Source organism: Primulina tabacum, chromosome 5, assembly GCF_025594145.1.
Source record: "Primulina tabacum isolate GXHZ01 chromosome 5, ASM2559414v2, whole genome shotgun sequence".
Lineage (NCBI taxonomy): Eukaryota > Viridiplantae > Streptophyta > Magnoliopsida > Lamiales > Gesneriaceae > Primulina > Primulina tabacum.
This window is the reverse complement of record NC_134554.1, coordinates 18,113,162-18,132,493: the sequence shown is the minus strand read 5'-3', so window position 1 is coordinate 18,132,493 and position 19,332 is coordinate 18,113,162. Positions and strand designations below refer to the sequence as shown.

General features: G+C 37.2%; 1 protein-coding gene and 1 pseudogene across 5 annotated transcripts; both read right to left on the bottom strand.

Annotated features, from left to right (window-relative positions):
- Positions 1-2,561: 2,561 nt before the first annotated feature.
- LOC142547197 (subtilisin-like protease SBT3) lies at positions 2,562-5,080 on the bottom strand (annotated as a pseudogene).
- A 5,743-nt stretch (positions 5,081-10,823) lies between these two features.
- Positions 10,824-16,471, bottom strand: LOC142547195 (putative E3 ubiquitin-protein ligase RHG1A). Of its 5 annotated transcripts, none has more exons than XM_075655355.1 (7): positions 16,196-16,471; positions 15,988-16,031; positions 13,253-15,090; positions 12,315-12,368; positions 11,678-11,785; positions 11,376-11,519; positions 10,824-11,275 (listed from the first exon to the last, which is right to left on the bottom strand). In XM_075655355.1, the coding sequence occupies exons 3-7, from the start codon at positions 14,999-15,001 to the stop codon at positions 11,144-11,146; spliced, it is 2,187 nt and encodes a 728-aa protein (XP_075511470.1). In that variant the 5' UTR covers positions 15,002-15,090; positions 15,988-16,031; positions 16,196-16,471; the 3' UTR covers positions 10,824-11,143. The 5 variants fall into 5 exon arrangements, with proteins under 5 accessions (XP_075511470.1, XP_075511472.1, XP_075511471.1 ...); XM_075655357.1 differs by having other exon boundaries at positions 13,253-15,051; XM_075655356.1 differs by lacking the exon at positions 16,196-16,471 and adding an exon at positions 16,126-16,157.
- Between the last annotated feature and the right edge of the window lie 2,861 nt (positions 16,472-19,332).

Sequence of the window (19,332 nt, the reverse complement as noted above, 5' to 3'; positions counted from 1 at the left end):
ACAATCCCGAAATCAAAACGACAGAGTTTAATGAGGAAACGTAAAACTGAATAATCATAATAACTTTAACTTAATCTGAATTCTTGAACATTCACCATCCCCAGAATTGTTCAGACTCTTCTTCCTCGAGTTCTTCCTCAGGCTTATCTAGGAAAGGGTTGTAAGGGGATGAGTATTCTGAGAATACTCAGTAAGTGGGGGCATATCGAGCACAATAAAATAACATGCATAAATTTCAAACACATGACTTGCATACATAATCCATAGCACATGCGTAACATTGACCAGCACTGAGATTCATCTATTTTCTATGATTTAATGATATCAGTCACTAATTTTTACTCTTCTAAGGGGGCGAGGCCGTATAGCGGTTATATCCCCCACCGCGTAAGGGTACGTCATGGTTGGGATTCCCACCCATATACAGTCGACTCCTCACAGTGCTCAAAATCGTATGACAAACACAAGAAAGAAGTAGAAGAAGAATTGTACTCGACTATTTTCGAAAACCGAACACATGCATAAATCCGAAAATTTCAAGTGTAAAACAAGCCCACTTACAATATTTTGGATGCTAAAACGTGGATGCTTGGCTTTGGGAATTGGATCGCTTCTCGTTCTTGCTTGGACAGGGCTTCGGCTTCGATTTCTATCCTACTTCGGGACGATTTTCGGGCAGAGTTTTGGCTAGGGGAGCTGCTTAAATTTCGAAATTTCAGCAAGGGATTTTTGAAATTTGTGGTGTTAGAATGAGTAAGAATGATGGAGTATTTATAGGTGGAGGGATCCCATATTTTCGAAATTATGCTTGTACAAGTGCATGTATTAATATCTTGACAATAAGGATTTTTCATATAAAAATATTCTCCAATATGTATATCTTATTTTAATACAATAATCAAAAATCTTATGCTAAAAATTTCCTTACAAGTATTTAATTATATGGTGAGAAAACTGGTTCTTACATAAAAGCTCACTTACAGATTGTAGAACAAATATAAAAATCCTCAATGTTGGAATGAACTTTGAATGATAAGCATCTAGATAAGTCTTACGTATAGAATGATTAATAGAATTTTGGTGTTGATTTTGTCTAGTGTTGAGCCAATATTTATGGGCTCCACATATAGAAGTTGAATAGCCACCATTATGTCTCTCCTTAATGGTAATAATTCCACCTTAATACCTATTATAACTTCTTGATACTTCAGTTTCTTGATACCCTTTATATTTTTGAATTTTTGGGGCATTTTGTGTTGCAAATATGGATAATATATTAACATGATGACTGAAATGAACGATGACTCTTTTTAATTCAGAGTTGAATTTATATTCATTATTTGCTCCTGTCCAATAAAAATCCTCAAAACACGTCCTTGCATAAAATTTTCCTTGCACGATTTGACGAAAATTTTCGAGTTTTCACATGAAAACTTCATTTTCTCGAATATATGGTTGGACACGTTGAATGAAGCAATACACTATTTATAGACACATCTTTGGTTCTTTCTTTTCAACTATTTGACATTAAAAACTTCACTCTAACATTTGTGCTGTCCTGGTTCCAGATAACGAATACTACGTCAATAAAAAGGATAGAATAGCCGTCCTGTCAAATATAATTTATTTGGAGTTTAGTCTTTTTTGTTTGTGTATTTTGAATAAAGTTTCCATCTTATTGTATAACAAAGATCTCAACAAAGGTAAAAACTTGTGTGAGACGATCTCACGGTCGTATTTTGTGAGACTGATCTCTTATTTGGGTCATCCATGAAAAGTATTACTTTTTATGCTAAGAGTACTACTTTTTATTGTAAATATCGGTAGAGTTGACTCATCTCATTGATAAAGATTCATGAGACCGTCTCACAAGAGACCTACTACTAAACAAATGAGAGGAGCCACGTCAATATGAGGGTCTATCTCACCATCTTAATTTCGAATAAAATGTCTTTTGATCATAGTTATGAGTATTATAATTTATAATTGCATCCTAAAAAGGGAAAATTTGCATACATATATATATATATATATAATTAAATTAGTCTTTTAAGTTCGCCATGCTACATTTTTTTTACTAATACAAAAATTATCACTATTATTTTGTTTATAGATTATACTTGAAACAAAATTTTTTTGGCATGACTGCATGAAACTCAAGCGCGGGTGGTAGCCGGTTGGTTCATTGGGTAGTAGTATAATAAAATTTTGTATAATGGGATAACAAATTGAAAAAAAATGGATAACATAATTATTTGAATTTCAGTTAATGATTTCAAATAAATTAATTTTTTAAAATGTTAGTTTACTTGCAACGTTTTAGTAAATGATTATAACTTTTGTAAATATAATATTACTTAAAATTTGCACAAAAACTCTTGGAAGTCGGTCTCATGAATGAATTTTATATTAAAAATATTTTATTTGAGTCACCATAATTTTTTATGTAAAAAAGTATCATTGAGTTGATCCGTCTCACAATAAAGAACGTCTTTTGTTTCTTAAAAAATTGTCCAATTTATCTATTTTTTTTATCAGGTTCTGAAATTCTGAAACAGATTGATATGGTGTATGTGAAACAAGCAAGAACAGTCGAGTATTCAAAACTTCAATGATCGAAACAAGAGAGGATAAAATACATTAGGGACTATTAACTTGATATTTCACAATTCCCAGAAACTAGTCATTGTTCACCCCTGGAGATACCACAATGGGACTTCTCACCGTACGTTTGCCATTCACTTCAACCCAAGTGATTGAACCATACGTGACCTTAGAATCACTACTACTCCGGTAACGAATCGTTAGTGTATAGCTCTGCTTCTCGTTTTTCTTCCGAAACACAAGAGTTTCCGGCGAAACCGTGATCGTTGAACCCTGTGGTGTTTCCAACTTATAGATGTATGTGGCTGCACCGGTCCCGACATTTGTCACAGTTCTCTTGAATTTCCGGGTTAATCTGGATGTTTTATCTTGCACCTCGTATAGAGCCATGAAAGACGGGTAATTCAGATCAGATGACGGATTCGAACAGTTGTAGCTTGATCTTATGATGGTTTTAGTTTGTTCTAGAGTGAAATTCATTGAGCAGACAAGATTGACGTAGTCTTGGGGGGTGGCATCGTAAACAAGACCTGGATCAAGTGCTCGGTTTGGATCAACTTGCCCTGCTCCTATGCCAAGAGGCGTTGCGACTCGATAATCAAAGCCCATGTCCTTAATTGGTTCTCCAGTATTATCAAACGGATTTGCTGTGGTCATCATGGCGGACTGAACCGCGGCAGGGCTCCACTCTGGGTGCGCAGCAATTAGAAGCGCAGATATTCCGGAAATGTGAGGACATGCCATCGAAGTTCCGGACATGAGAGTGTAGTCTGTGGACAAGAAGACACTGTTCCCGACTTGTGGCCCGATAACATTGGGATTATTTGCTGCTAAAATCAACACTCCAGGTGCAGTTATGTCAGGTTTCAAGATTCCAGGATAGCTTCGTGCAGGGCCTCTGGACGAAGACGCTGACAGTGCCGGAGCAGCTCTCGGCTCTGTCCCGATAAGAGTTTGTTGGAAATCAATGGTTGCTCTCGCTGTATCGTTGTTTTTTGCATATTTGATCACAACTTGTGCTTCTTTCGGGGTGATCACCACTCCTGGATGAGGAAAAGAAATGGATCGGAGTATACTGGTATCTTCAGATATGATGATTGCTGCTCGGACATTAGACTGGGTCAGATACCTCATTAAGAAAAAGAAATCCGTGGTTTCATCGGTTTGATTGCATACAATTATGCTATCGTTGGGAGCTTCAGCAAGCAATTCGGTAGAGTTGCAGGCGGATAAGGTCGAATTGTAAACTAGAGGCAAGTTTCTAACCACAGCTCGCAGAGGGAACATAGTCCATCCCGTGATCCTTTTCCCGTTTCCAAGAGTTAAGGTTCCGGCAAACCACCGATCCACAGTTCCTGATGCCGCCACAAAAGCCCATGGAATCCCCTCAAGCAAAGTTGCTGTACTCGGGCCTCGGTTTCCAGCTGAGACAGACACAAGAATTCCCTTCTCTCGAGCCCCAAAGCCCGCAATGGCAATCGGGTTCTCGTACAAATCTGTATTTCTATAACTCAAAGAAATCGAAAGCACATCGACCCCATCAGCCACAGCCTGATCAATCCCAGCAAGAGCATCAGATTCCAAACTGCCCTCATTCCAAAGGACCTTATAAGCCGCCAACCTAGCTCTTGGAGCAACCCCTCTTGCTGTCCCTGGAGCATAACCAAAGAACGAGACACCATCCACAAAATTACCGGCCGCAGTGGATCCAACATGCGTGCCGTGACCATCGTCGTCCCTAGCAGAATTCATAGTAATAGTGACCCCCGGATTCGCAGCTCGAACTCCGGCATTGAAATATTGTGCTCCGATGAGTTTCTTGTTGCACAACGATGAATTGAATTCTTCCCCTTCTTGACATTTTCCCTTCCATTTTGCTGGAATCTCAGTCATCCCATTATCTTTAAAACTCGGGCTTTCAGGCCAAACGCCACTGTCAACGACACCAATGATAGCATCTTCCCCATACTCAGATGCGGGCCACAGCCCGGAAACAGTGTTGAGAGACAGGAACTTATAGGTATGCGTAGTGTCTGGCGTGACAATACCATCTTCATAAGCTGAAAGGAATCCAGGTGACTTCCTCAAAGCTTCCAATTCATCTTTCGACACCACTGCACTGAATCCATGGAACGCATTGTCGTATGTATAAACATGCTTCGGCCCCAGTCCGTTTCCGTTCAATGATTTGAACCGATTCAAGTATGGAAGAGTACCAATAATGGTGACTGGAAAATGCCTTAGGCATGGAGGACTTGTCCATATGGACAATGTACGTAGATCTTTGCGCCGAAGATTGACAAACATGATGAAACAAAAGACACCAAGAGAACAAAATCAGAAAAACTGATCGAAGCAGGTCCATTTTTTGTTTTTGAATAAAATTGTTACACAAACGCCATTGATTTTGTTCGTCTGTCAAAGTGCAGGCGACTCTAGAATTGTTTTTCCTACTTTTGTTCAATATTTTTATCTATTATCATATCTTATCTGATTTTCTGAGTCATTTCTCCATTATTTAATTCATCAAATTCAATCTGTCAACGTCTACCATAATTGCACCACAACTCGCGATAAACTAGCTGAAAGGGACATGAAAGTTACTTCGGCCAAAGTTCGATCATGTTCTTGAATCCAAATATTAACTCCATCTTTGCAAAAAAAAAAAATGCAACTACTCTGCTAACCGTGAAGGAGAATCCCATTGTATGTGGATAAATTTCATTTATTTTTCGAAAATATTGAGGTAAAATGATATCATCTTAAAATTTTCTTTCCGACCACTTCCCCCATGTAGTAAAAAAAATCAGCATATATTATTCTACAAGTGTCGGTGGTGCATAGACTTCATTCCAAATAGGGTAGCTATAGTCAAGAAAGGTAGAGAAATACAATAGTTTCAAACATCAAATATGTGACAGTGGCACCACCAACAGAAACAAGAAACATATTCACCTCACATTGATCTATTAATATATTTTTTGGCAAAAACTTGTGTGAGACGGTCTCACTGATCGTATTTTGTGAGACAAATCTTTTATTTGGGTCATCCATGAAAAAGTATTACTTTTTATGCTAAGAGTATTACTTTTTATTGTGAATATCAGTAGAGTTGACTCGTCTCATATATAAAGATTCGTGAGACCGTCTCACAAAAAACCTACTCATACTTTTTTCAAACTTGAATATTGGACGATTATTTTAAATCTATAATTTTTTTAAGATTTACATGTGATCTACCAAATGATTTATACATCAAATTAATGGAGGGTCCCTAAATCTTGAAAAATCTTGCATTCTTTGCTGTAAAAGTACACCTAGTAAGCTTTTCCTTTTGCTTCTATTCTCATAATCATTATGTGGCATGCACAATTAATTTGATTTTTTCCAAAAAAAAAAAAAATGCCATTAATAATTTGTTAAATAGATACAGTTCCAAGCGCAATAAAAAAAAAAATTATTGGATTCATGGAATAGCTAGCAAATATCAATTGTACATAACGAATTATTGATGATACAAAAATTAACAATTCCTCAACCAACGTTAAGACAAATAGTTATCCGTAGATATTATGATTTAAATATTATTTTAGATTAGGGCGGAATTGTAGAAACTTGTAGTGTAGCCATCGGCCTTATGTTACACTGGGGAAGAACCAGATCCAAATATTAAAATATCCCCAAGAAAAAAAGGAAGATCTAAACTTTTGAGGATGTTTTTGTCTGTTTAAGTTTAAACTCCATATACTTGAAGCAAAAATGAAAAATTCATGCATGTAATGCTCCAATTCCTACGAAAACTGAAAATTTTCCGAACTTATAACGAATTTTCTACACATGACAAAAAAAATCAGAATTCAAAATAATACTTTTCAAGCTTAAATTAGTGTATAGTAGAAATTATTGCATCTTGTTTAGTGTATATATATATATATATATATATATATATATATATATATATATTATATACAGGCAGAAAATTGAAAAAAAAAAAATTTGATGTTACCTCGAGTAAAAATATATTCATGACAACTGATGGAGTTGGATCACCTATTAATATGGAAGTCATCAACGGTGCACAAGGAGACTAGTGGAGTTTCTACAGAGAATCGAGTCACTCAAGTTGCCTTGAGTAACTGCCGTTAACTGAAGTCAAGGCTCGAGTGCAGTGGGCGGATTAGCTCATATAAAGGTGGACAAAAGGGCCGGAGGAAAAATATACAGAACAATTCTTCTGCGGATATTTGAGAGCATTGAGTCTTGCACTTACATCCTGTAATCGCTTTTTTACTTTCTATTCTTGATGAGAGATTGAGAGGATAAACAACGATGATGGTACCAAAATTTTACCTCGGTTTCTGTCTGCAGAACAGGTTTTCAAATCTTCATAGGTGATTGGGTCGGGTAGGAATTCTGGCTCTGCACATAAAAAAAATAGGATTAGGGGGCGTCAGAGAGTTTTTCGACACGGCCCCTCCAATGCTTAAGTCGGTCCGGAGAGCAAACTTAAAGCATAGAGAAATATATTATTGATGTTAAGTGAGCAAGAGAATGTGTATGTAATCGTAGCACATATCTGGTATTTATAGAGGAAAGAGATCAGATATCTTGCCAGAGTAAGACTCCTGCGAGTCCTACTTGAGATAGGAGACTTCAAACACTAGGACTGTACCTCCATGGCGGCTAACACTCTTGCCATATCTTGATTAGATCGATCCGAATCCCGCATTTGGCGGGACTCTTATCTATTTAACGAGAACATCCTCCTAACCTTCAGTCACCTCCGGGCTCAGAATTGCCGACCCCTTAGTAGGCTCGGATTCCTGACAGTGCTGGGGGTTGTGGGCTTGGATTATTGATATGGGCTCAGAATTATGGGCTATGAATTGTTTTGAGATGGTCTCGGATCCGCCCAGGTGTACCAAATCTAGGGGCATCAATAGTACCTCCCCTTATTTAGTCTAAAATATGTATGAAGTTTAGACTTAAAAATCTAGTCGGACTCTAAGCCTTTCTTCCAGTATTCTTCTCTTTTTCTCAACTTTTTTTTCGAAAGGTGTTTCTTCGTTCTTGCGTGGCACATCAGACAGTCCTGGAGTCGATCCGTGTAACGAACAAACAGATGGCCAAGATTCTTTGCTAGCTCGGTTCCCGAGGTGTTGGTACGCCTGCCCAAGAAAATTCCGACCCTTGATTTTGGTTGATCGGACGACTATCTTGGCCCCCTTGTTCTCTATAAATATGGGTTCCCGTACCATATTCTTACTTTACTCAAGCCCGAGCTGTTACTCTGCAGAAATTTCAAGCAAAATCCCGACCAGCCAACTTCATACCCAAGCCCTTAAAATCCGACCCTTTCTTCAGTAAGTTCATTCACTCTAACTTGGTGTTTTAGGTTTTAAGATGTCTTCCCTTGATGAGTTCAATATCCAAGAGCTATTAGACTACCTAGACGAAGCCTTGTCCCCTACAAGTGAGTCCGAACCCCCTAGATTCGAGCCAGGCTCCTCTAAGCCCTTAGAAATCGAGGAAATGAGGGATGGGAGCGAGAATCCCGAGCACTTTCTTTTATAATATCGGCAGGCAGCACTGCTGTAGGTTTCGGACTTTCTTGTCCGGCCATACCCCATAATCCGAGCACTTTCTTGTCCAATCTCGGCAGGCAGCAATGCTTACGTTCCATACAACATACTGTAGGGTGTTTCTTTGGTCGCAGTCCGGGCTGTGGTTCGGTAAGACCAGAGTAAGCTTGGGAGCTCATCTGCCCAGCTGCCCTGTGCCTCGTCTAGCCGAGCTTCCAACGCCTGTACTATTGACCTGTTAGTGACCTCAACTTGTTCATTGCTTTGAGGGTAGGCCACATATGTAAATAGCTGTTGAATTTTCATTTTTTCACACCAGGCGCTAACTTTTGATCGCAGAACTGTCTTCCATTGTCAGAAATGAGTCTTCGAGGTATTCCACATCGGCATACGACATTTTTCCACGGGAATTTCAAGGCTTCATTTTTTGTAATCCTGGCTAGTGGCTCGGCCTCCACCCACTTGGAAAAGTAGTCAATTTGCGACCAACAGGAACCTCCTTTGTCCTAGCCCATTAGGAAGGACCCAATAATGTACATGCTCTCATTGATCGAACGGACATGATGCCACGACCGCCTTCATGAGTTCTTCTGGCTTTTTTTGTAGGTTGGCATGTTTATGACAGCTTTGACCAGGGCGGAGGCATCTTTCTTCAAAGTTGGCTAGAAAAATCCATCCAGTAATGTTTTACAGGCAAGGGTCATACTTCCTAGGTGGTTTCCACAGCATCTCTCATGTATTTCATAAGGACGTAATTAGCTTATATTTCTCCCGGACATTTCAGGAGTGGCCGGGAGAAGGACCTCTTGAACAAGATGTCCTCAACCATTACAAATTGGAGAGCCCTTCTTTTTATTTATTTTGCTGTTTTTTCTTCTCCAAACAATCTGGCATGGTTTAGATATTGGTGGATATCATATCTTCAATCTCTTTTTGCCACCTCGGCAATTACGTCATCCAACTGTTCGAGTTGAGACGGCCCATCGAGTCGGGCTCGGATGCTTGGTCCAGAGCACTGGCCAATTTGGCCAGTCGATCTGCTTTCTGATTATCTGCCCTGGGTATCAACCCTAGGATGAGTTTGGAGAATCCTTCCTTGGCTTTTTCCAGCGCTCGGGCATATTGATCATTTTATCACCCTTCACGTCGAACTTCCCATTACTTTGTTGGACGGTTAGTTTGGAATCTGAGTATAAGACAGCATGGGAAATTTCCAGATTGAGGGCTGGTTTGAGTCCAAGCAAGAGCGCCTCATACTTTGCTTCATTTTTCGATGCTCTGAAATCCAACAAGACCGAAATTCTAGTCTTTTCTTCCCATGGGGAGACGAGCACAATGCCGAGCCCGCTTTCTATCTGGAAAGAAGATCCGTCTATGAAAATCTTCCACTATTCCTCTTGTTCTAGCTGTACAGTTTATGCCTGGAAATCGGCCAGGGCTTGCGCTTTTATTGCTGTTCGGGATTCATACTTGATGTCATATTCACTGAGCTCGGTTACCCACTTGATCAATCTTCCTGAGGCGTCTGGGTGTACTGCGATTTTTCCTAGGGCACTGTTGGTCAGGATTGTTATGGGTGTGACATGAAATAAGACCTTAATTTCCTCGCTGTAATGACCATAGCCAAGGCCAGTTTCTCATGAGTTGTGTAATTTAGCTTGGGCCTTCTCAGTGCATAACTGACAAAGTAAACTGGCTGATGGGTTGTTCCTTCTCTTTTGACCAGGACCAAGCTGGTGGCCCGGGGAGTAACTGGCAAGTAGACCAGCATCTCTTCCCCTCGGATCGGTTTGTTGAGAACGAATAGTTCTTTCAAATATGATTTCAATTCCTGGAAGGCCTCTTCACTTTGTTTGTTCCACTCAAAATATTTTGTCTTTGGGAACACCTTGAAGAAGGGGAAGCTCCGATTAGCCGACCTAGCTATGAATCAGGCTAGGGCGGTGATCCTTCCAGCCAATCTTTAGGGGAGGATTTCGTCCACATATACTTCAACATTTTTTCCTATATGCGCTCTGAACACCCGGTCCATGAGCCTTTGATTCATAGTATAAATAGAGATAGTATTAACAAATGAACTATTTAATCTTTAAAATAGATAGTTGGTTCAACTTCTTGTAATTTTTTTATCACATGACAACCCACAGCTGCACCATTAAGTGTGTATTAAGTAAATCTCCATACTATTAAGTGTGTATTAGGTAAATCTCTAGACTAACTCAATAGTCTGCAAACTATGCTAGCAAAGTAAACCGTACTAGACAATGTATGTGCGACAGACTCGCCCGAAAAAACGTTTGCAAAAGAAATCGAGCACTCACCTACTCAACCAACTCAGATATTATGTCATGTTTATGTTAACCAGAAGATTTCATAAATATAACTAACATTATGTCATGTTTGTGTTAAATTTTTTCTATTGTTATTATGTTCAATTAATTTTTTTTTGAAAAAACAATATAACATACGAGAAACTCTTTTTTTGTCATCGAAATATAAAGACGTATACTAGAAGAATGTTCACTAAAACACCAAATGAAAAAAAAAATTTCTCAAATGCAACTCACTTGATATTTACTAGTTTCCAATAAATGTAAGAACAAAAATTCAAAGATTGGGTTAGAAAAAAACCATGCAAGAAAGAATCAACGTCGGATACATACGACCAAAGAAAACTTAAATCTCCAACATGTAATCCAATGATTGACTACGAATGGGTATTAACTTTTAACATCGTTTATCTTTCACGTGGAAGGATACAACTAATCCTCCAGATGAAAGAACTCGAGATTTCAGGAAGGTAGCAAAATGTATAATTACGGGGAAAAAGAAATATTTTTTTTTAAAAAAAGTGAAGTTCATAACTTATATGAGCTTCGTTTAAGTCACGAGCATCCATGGCTATAATAATTCAAGATCCAAGGAACAAAACAATGGCCAAAATGGTCAGCCATGTCTCACGTTTTCAATCCCGTTGTTTTACAAATGGGGCACAAATTTTTTAGCAGGAGCCATTGTTTGATGCAGTCTTTATGAAAGTCGTGGCCGCAGTCCAGCGTTCCAAGGTTGACTCCTTCGCTGTACTCTTCCTGCATCGGATAATCCAGCATTGCAACGAAATGAACACCATGTGATTTTTTTTTTTCTTATTGCAGATTTATGATATTTCAAGTAAACAATTTTTCATACCCGACATATACTGCAAGGCTCTGTTTCCGCTGGATTTTCGGCTCCGCTTGTTACATAGTTCTTGTCTTTTAAACGACTGATTATGACCTCTTCGGTCAATCCTGTGCACACGTTACCTATCCGTTCCTCCAAGGCCAATAACTCCTGAAAGAGGGTGTTAAAATTTCGTGGCCATTTGTAAAGTGAAAAGAGGAATAGCGCTTGATATTGGGTATCGAGAATTACAGTTGGTGATACAAATACAACACAAATCTTCTTAACAAAACAACAGTCTAAACATCAAGTGTCAATACTTGTCTCACCTCATAAGTCATGTTATCTACATCCAACCGCATGTCACGATGTCGATCATGTTGATCATGTAGATCAGCCATCCCAAAAAAGACTGAATTATCGAGGATCATCAAGTCCTAGCACACAAACAGAAACAGCCATTGTATAAAGAAGAAACTATTTCGCTTCTCTAAATATCAGCTGATCACCACTGCATACAAACTAAGCCTGTAGAACCACACCTCCCTTAACTACACAAAATAAAGGTACAGAAGATAATCTTCCTCCATCGGTCCATCCCAATTTGAAAATGCCATTTTGAACTAATAGAGTTTTAAAAGAGAGAATATGCATCACGATATCATTCACGGTACTTCTGGAAGGAAAAAAATTATATTCTAGGAAATAACACATGATATATGCTAAGAAGAAAGTGGAAGCGTCCAATTTTGGGACTAAAGGAGTGCATTTTATATCCTGGATTATCAAATTGGACTATATGTACAAGTTTTATGGTACCGAAAGCACAAGGAACTAAATATTGAGCAACACAATTATAGCATCACATTTGGGGGAAAATAGTTAGATGCCGGTGGTTGCGACGAATGGTCATGCATGATGCACAAGAAAAAGAAGAAAAGAGGGTTAAAAAGCAGAAGCACAAACCTCTAGTCTCAACGCCTCCCCCCTTCGCATAAGATCCAAGACTCGGCGAATCTGCTGTAGATAAATTATATTCAGAAACAAATTGTTTAACGTTTTATATATAATAACAGGAAAGTTTCTTCGATAGTATATGGATATTGAGTGATACAAAACCGGGACAAACAAAGAGTGAGGCATAAAAAATTGGGGTCGTATGAGAAGCAAAGGTCATCTTCAAACATGTGCATCGAGATGAAACAGTGGGGTCATATGAGAACCAAAGGTCATCTTCGAACATGTGCATCGAGATGAAACAGTGGGGTCAGCATGGTTCTAAACATTAATGCACGAGTACATAGGCAGTCGATGAATATATTACGCACATGTTTACAAATGTGTTAGAAAGCACATGAAAACATCAAGAACAAATAAATAAGCCAGCTTAATGCTAGAATACATAAAATTCTGCAAATGGATTATCCATCAAAATCAAATGTTTTGCTCACAGTCTTCTGGGGATTATTCCCTTGCGAGATACACCAAATCACCACAAATCTAATTCTCACATGGCCCACTTAGCCAAACCAATTCATACTAAGAAGTTATGTTTGAATGTCAGGACATCAGAGACCTCGTACCAAATCCAAATGCATAACACTACAAACTTATAACTAAACAGCCAGTATTCAACTTATCATTGAAGCCTCAACTAGAGGAACATGATTGCTTAACCTCACATAGGATTTCGAATTACCAATTGATCCAATAAAATCAACAGTAAGGCATCTTTAAGGACCACTAATCCAAAAGAAATTATTGAATCCAAGATTCAATCAAGAAACATGATGCGAATCCAATAAGCTGAAATTTAACCAAAATAATTACAAAACTCCAAGGAGATGCAAATGCAGGCAAAAGAATGTACATATGTGTGTGTGTGTGTGTGTGTCTATGCATACCTCAGACATAACAGCAGTTCTTCCTTCAGTAGCAGAAGCAAAAACTCGTAGTGAATTAGGTGTTCCAAAAGCACCTTCACGACGTCTATCCAACAATGCTGACCTTTGGTTCGACATACGTTGACCTTGACTACCCGGTCTAAACGTAAATGGCATCTCTTGTGAGGTAGCTGGAGAACTTGTCCGCGTGGCAAGATTACTGCTCTGACCACCCCCAGATTCGGTACCTGCTGAGGATAACAAAGATCTTCGAACAATTTCTGACAGTCTCTGAGGATATTGTGGACATCTTCGATGAGACCAATTAGGTGAAGCAGAATCGAGCCCTGAAGATGTGGCTACCTGAGAAGTAGATGCAGCATTTCCAGCTATATTGTTATTCCCACTAGCAAAGTTCCAGTTTATGGGATAACGAGATGAACTTCTCATCTCACGATCCGGAATAAAGATGCGATGATCCGAAATGCTTATGGGAATGTTTCTTTGAGCAGTTTCATCAAAAAGTCTAGCATCCCTCTCTCCTAAAATAGGAGTGGAAGCAAATGAGCCATTGGTTCTTGAGCTAGATGCTTCATTCCACCTAGACTGAAGATTTCGGCGAACAAAAGGAACTTGCAAAAGAGCTGACTGCCCATGAACACTTCCATTTTCTGCCACAGGAGATGGATTCAAATCTAATAGACGATTGTGTGCAACTAATCTCGACGAATTCTGAGAAGATGAACCATCTACACTTCCAAATTCAACCTCTGTTGAAGATGGATTTACAGGCATTTGATCTTGTCGTTGTCGTTGTCGTCCGCGTCCGTTCGACCGCAAGCTGAAATTCCTGAGAGAATTTTCAGCAGTTCTGGAGGGATTCAAAGAAAATGGACCTGCAGAAACTGCTTCTCCGACATCAATCCTAAGCCTTGAATTTGACCGTTCCGATCCATTATTAATGACAAGGTTGTTGGATATTTGTGCTGGCATTGTATTGTTTCTTGCATCAAGCTGAGCAGATTGTACGGTCCATTGACTTCTTTCCACATTCTGATACGAATTTGAACTCCCAGCTCCAGAAGACTCTCCCACCACTTCAAATATTTTTCTCTTGCAAGAAGCTCGTTGACCATCCAAAGAACCAGACCCGTATTCACTCTCTTCCATTGCACATCCACGAAATCCAGACGGCAACCTCAAAGAATCCGAAGAACCACCAACAGATGTCCTATAACCATTTGACGATCCAACAGAAGCATATGTGTTGCGATGTTCGATTATCTCAACATCATCATCCTCGTTGCTTCCGAATCCAGAACTCATGTTAAGATCCTGCAGAAGGGCTTCCGAGCTGGAATCGCGAGCATGAAGCAACCCATCTGTAGTATAATTGTCATTTGGATTTGCATTAGGAATGTCAAATGAAAAAAAATTAGATTGTTCAAATTGACGTTCTTCTATGGTGAGAGTGGCTCGAGTGTGAGTGCTGATAATATTTTCTGTTTTTCCCTCATTTTGCTCGCCTTGATTCTGTGCAGCACTAGAACTACCGGCACTCCACTCGCCATTCACGCCATCATGTCTTACATGAGGCAGATACGAAATATTGCTGTCACTTGATGATATTCTGTACTCAGGAACAAAATTTTGCGCAGAAGTCTGCATACTATTCCAGGAAATTTGTGAATCTATGCCTGAAGGAACTGATGATAATCCAAGATCAAAACTAGGCAAGGCGGCACTGACAGAACTCCTTTGCCCTTGCATTAGGGCTACCGTTAGATTTCTTCAAATACACACAAATGGTTCGAATACACCTGTGTTGTGGTATCCAACAGTTATGTTCTTCAGCAAATCTTCAAGGATTAATACATTGAAAAGTTCTTGTCACATACTTTACATAAATACACTCAGAGACATATAGGGAAAAATAGCATGAGGAACTAGAAATGAGCAAAGGAACGTTTCATCTGCTAGTAAGTCAATCAAAATTAAAAACATCTGAGCCCCCAATATTTTTTATCCAAAATAACACATATCACCAGAAATCACTTGATAATCAGCATAAAACGCCGTTATTATCATCACTGAGTAAATATATAAATGCCAAATGCTTTCAGCGCAAACAAGAACATAACATTAATAGTGCTAGTATTCTAACAACAAAAAAAAGAACGAAACAAACAAACTAATGGGTATTTCAAACTTCTCAACATCTTTACAATTTCTATGACTTTTTAAGAATCTGCACGGACGTACAGAGGGCTTGCAGCATTTTTAGCATTTTGAAAGTACTACAAACATATCGGAGAAAAAGGGTGCACAATCTCCTAATTTACAAAAAAATTTCTCATTCATCAGCCGCCCATCACGAAATGGTGGGAACACTAAGATAAGTGGTGAAGGAATTGAAAGGAAAATGTTCACCTCGAAAAAAATCTGGAAAAATTCGACCTTGAATACCTAACCACAAATCTAACTAAGGGAAAAGCACAAGAGGAATCAGAAGACACTTTAACTTCTAAAACTAGCAAAATATTTGCCCAAATAAAGATGCTGAACCCATCAGAAAAATGAAAATAGAAACGTAAAAGACAATGCAACGGATGAATCCCAGGAACCAAATGGAACAAATAACCCGAAAGATCAAATTTTTAACCAGTAAAAATTAAAAGAACAAACAGCGTTGAAAAGAGCTAACATGGTGGACTCATTCAAGATCAAGCATGAATAAAAAATTCTGAAACTTTTACCAGCCAGAGAACAGCAGATAGAGCAACAGATGTAAAGGCAAGACCTGAAAACAGCAAAACAGCCATTAGAAAAGTTTTCTTCTTGCAGGTATAAACGGCAAAAACATCAAACAATCATCAAAACCTCCCCCTCCACACCTCTCTTTTCCACATTCAGACACAGAATAAACGAAAACAAATCGAAACAGATAAAACATAAACTCCAAACCTTGTGCAGGAAATTTTAGAGACGGAGAGAAAGAGAGAATAAAAAAGAGTTTCTTGAAATGAGATGAGGATAAAAAAGATGGGAATGAATTGGTGGGTGCTGTGTGAAAAGGAAGAGAAATTGAGAGATGGGTGGAAGGATTAACGAGGACAGTAATCTTTAATTTACTCAAAAACACCCCACCAATAGGCGACAGGGCCACATTCACACCTCTATGCACAGGTAGACAAGAAAATTTTTCAAGAACGCAATAAAAAAGAGAGCTTTCCAATTTTCATTAATGTCCACAATAAATAAATAATTAAACCAAAAGTCAGAAATGTGGAAGGATTCATCTGTGCAGTTTCCAGAGTGTGATGTTAATGAAAATGAAAACTTTGTTTAATATTATACTAATACTAATAATATTACCAAAACCAAAAGGGAAATCCCCATGATAAAGAAAAGGTTAAAACTTTAATTATGGGCTCAGAATTATCACAGTTTCCAAGTCTTTCTCGTGAGAGGAAACGGGCGGAAAGGCTCTTCCTTTGTCTTTGGTTTTCAAAATCTTCACGCCAAGCACCTGTCCCTTGTTTATGCATCCATGCCATCCATCACACGGCTGTTTTTGTACTCGATTCAAGTCTCAATGCGCTCATCTTGGGTATCAGATCAGATCATACTAATTATTCAATATATTTAAATCTTATATTTACTTCACATGAAAAACAAGAAACTAAATATCTTGTATCTTTTGTTTTTTTTTTTTTTGTATTTTAATTTGTTATAAAACTTGATCTCAAATCTTTTGTTGTTTAACAACATAAATTTTTTCGATATATCTTACAATTTGTTACTATTATTAACCAAGAAATTTGTCGTTTTTACGTTCTTTATCAATGCAGTAACTATATATTTTACAATTGATTAGATTTAAAGAACATGTAATTCGTAACATACTTTTAGTCGAGGTGGCTTCTCTTTGCATTTTATATCAAACAAAAACGTGTGTGAGACGATCTCTTATCTGGGTTATCCATAAAAAAATATTATTTTTATGCTAAAAATATTACTTTTTATTGTGAATATCGTTAGGGTTGACCCGTCTCGAGACTGTCTCACAAGATACCTACTCATTATATCAACAATTACTAATTTTCAAGGAAGAATGTTTGGCAACAGGTGGGATTTTTCACATCACATTTTGGGTTGCTTCGATTTTGTGAATTAGTCAAAATTTGTACATGATCATTTTCAATTTTGGAAAGAAATTTCAAATTGAGGATTGTGGTGGAAAGATTAGTAACTTTCAATTTAATTTAATATGATAAAACCACTTTTAAATTTTATAATTACATTTGAATTCTTAAATTTAAGATTTATCATTTAAATCAATTTTATTTATTAATCGTTGGGTTTGACTTGAGTTTGATGTTGCAGCAATAAATGAGTACTGTGAGCGTTATTTAGATTTATGCAATCACAAATAGTAAAAACTTGACCGCTCCGTCCCATTTAAACATATATAAGAAAAGTTAATAAATTTGCTAATTTATATATATATATATATATATGGATGACCCAAATAAGATATCTGTCTCATAAAATACGATCCGTGAGACCGTCTCACTCACACAAGTTTTTTCATATATATATATATATATATATACACCACATTTTTTATTGATTAATTAATAATTAATTAATCATATCGAGTAAGAACAATTAAAATAAACAAGTTAATTGTATTTTTTTTCTCTGACATATACCCTATTTCTTGTATTCTTGATCGAGTTATTGAGACTATAGAACAGCGCGAGTTAGGGGACATTTTTATGCTAAAATTAAGATATGGAAGTTTAAAATATGATGATGGTACTAAAAATATTTGAAGATTTAATTTGCTGTCGATAAACAAATCGAAAGTCTATTAATCTTGAAATAATTTTAGTAATAGAAATCAAAACTGCATGTGTTGAGCTATTGATGAGTCAATATAAATTACAAAAAAATATTTAAAACATAGGCAAATAAATTTTTTTTATATTCTAAAATTGTCATATATAATATATATACACACACATAAATATAACTGCACGTGTTGAGCTAATTGATGAGTTGATATACATTACAAAAAAAAATGCAAAAATAATTTTAAATACATTCTAAAATTGTCAGCTAATTGATGAGTCGATGTATATTACAAAAATAGAAAAAAAATAAAACATACACTTTAATAAATTCTAAAATATAATATATATATATATATATAATTTTTAATACATTCTAAAATTGTCATTTATAAATAAAATGAGGGAAAAAAAGAATGAGTCAATACTCAAGTATAATTTTCATTGAAATCGAGCACCGTATTTATCGGGAAATTAGGATAATACAAATATTTATAGATATTATCTTGTTATATTTTATCTTGATCACAAATTTATAATGATCTATAACAACTAATTATTTTATAACACTCCCCCTTAAATGATTATTTACAAAACAACACATTCGTCAAAATCTCCTTTTGGCAAGATTGATGCTTAGTAAATTCGGCGGGACTCAAATATTGCCTCCTTATAACTTTGAAAGTAAAACCAAGGGGGAAAAATCTGAGCGAAAGAAAAAAAAATACAACAATAAATATTTTCTTTGAATGACCTCCCAAAAATGGATGTGTCTCGTTAAAACTATACAAGGAAAAACATATCAGGACAAAATCTTGGTGAAGGAAAAATAGCGGGATGGATGTGCCTCATTAAAACTATATAAGTTTAGTGATAGATTGTTTGTGTTACCCCTTCCGATCTTGTTCTACTGATCTTTCTATAGATTAATCTGCAATGGTAATCTTTTCAAAATAATATATCTGTTTCCAAATACAAATATTGTTGGTTTTATATTATCGTCCTTTCTAACATGTCCTGATAGTGCGCGGGAACCTGAAATTCTGTTAAAATTCAGCGACTGTTGGTACGAAAAAATTTATCTGCTCTTTCAGTTGGGCTCTGATATTTTATCACTGATTATACTTATTCTTCGGGAAATGTTTGGATTTGGACTGACTGAAAGACTCAGAGAGATCTGTCAGTCGGGTTTCATCAGTTAACCTTGAATTTATTTGGCTATAAGTATCCTTCTTATGCTTTATC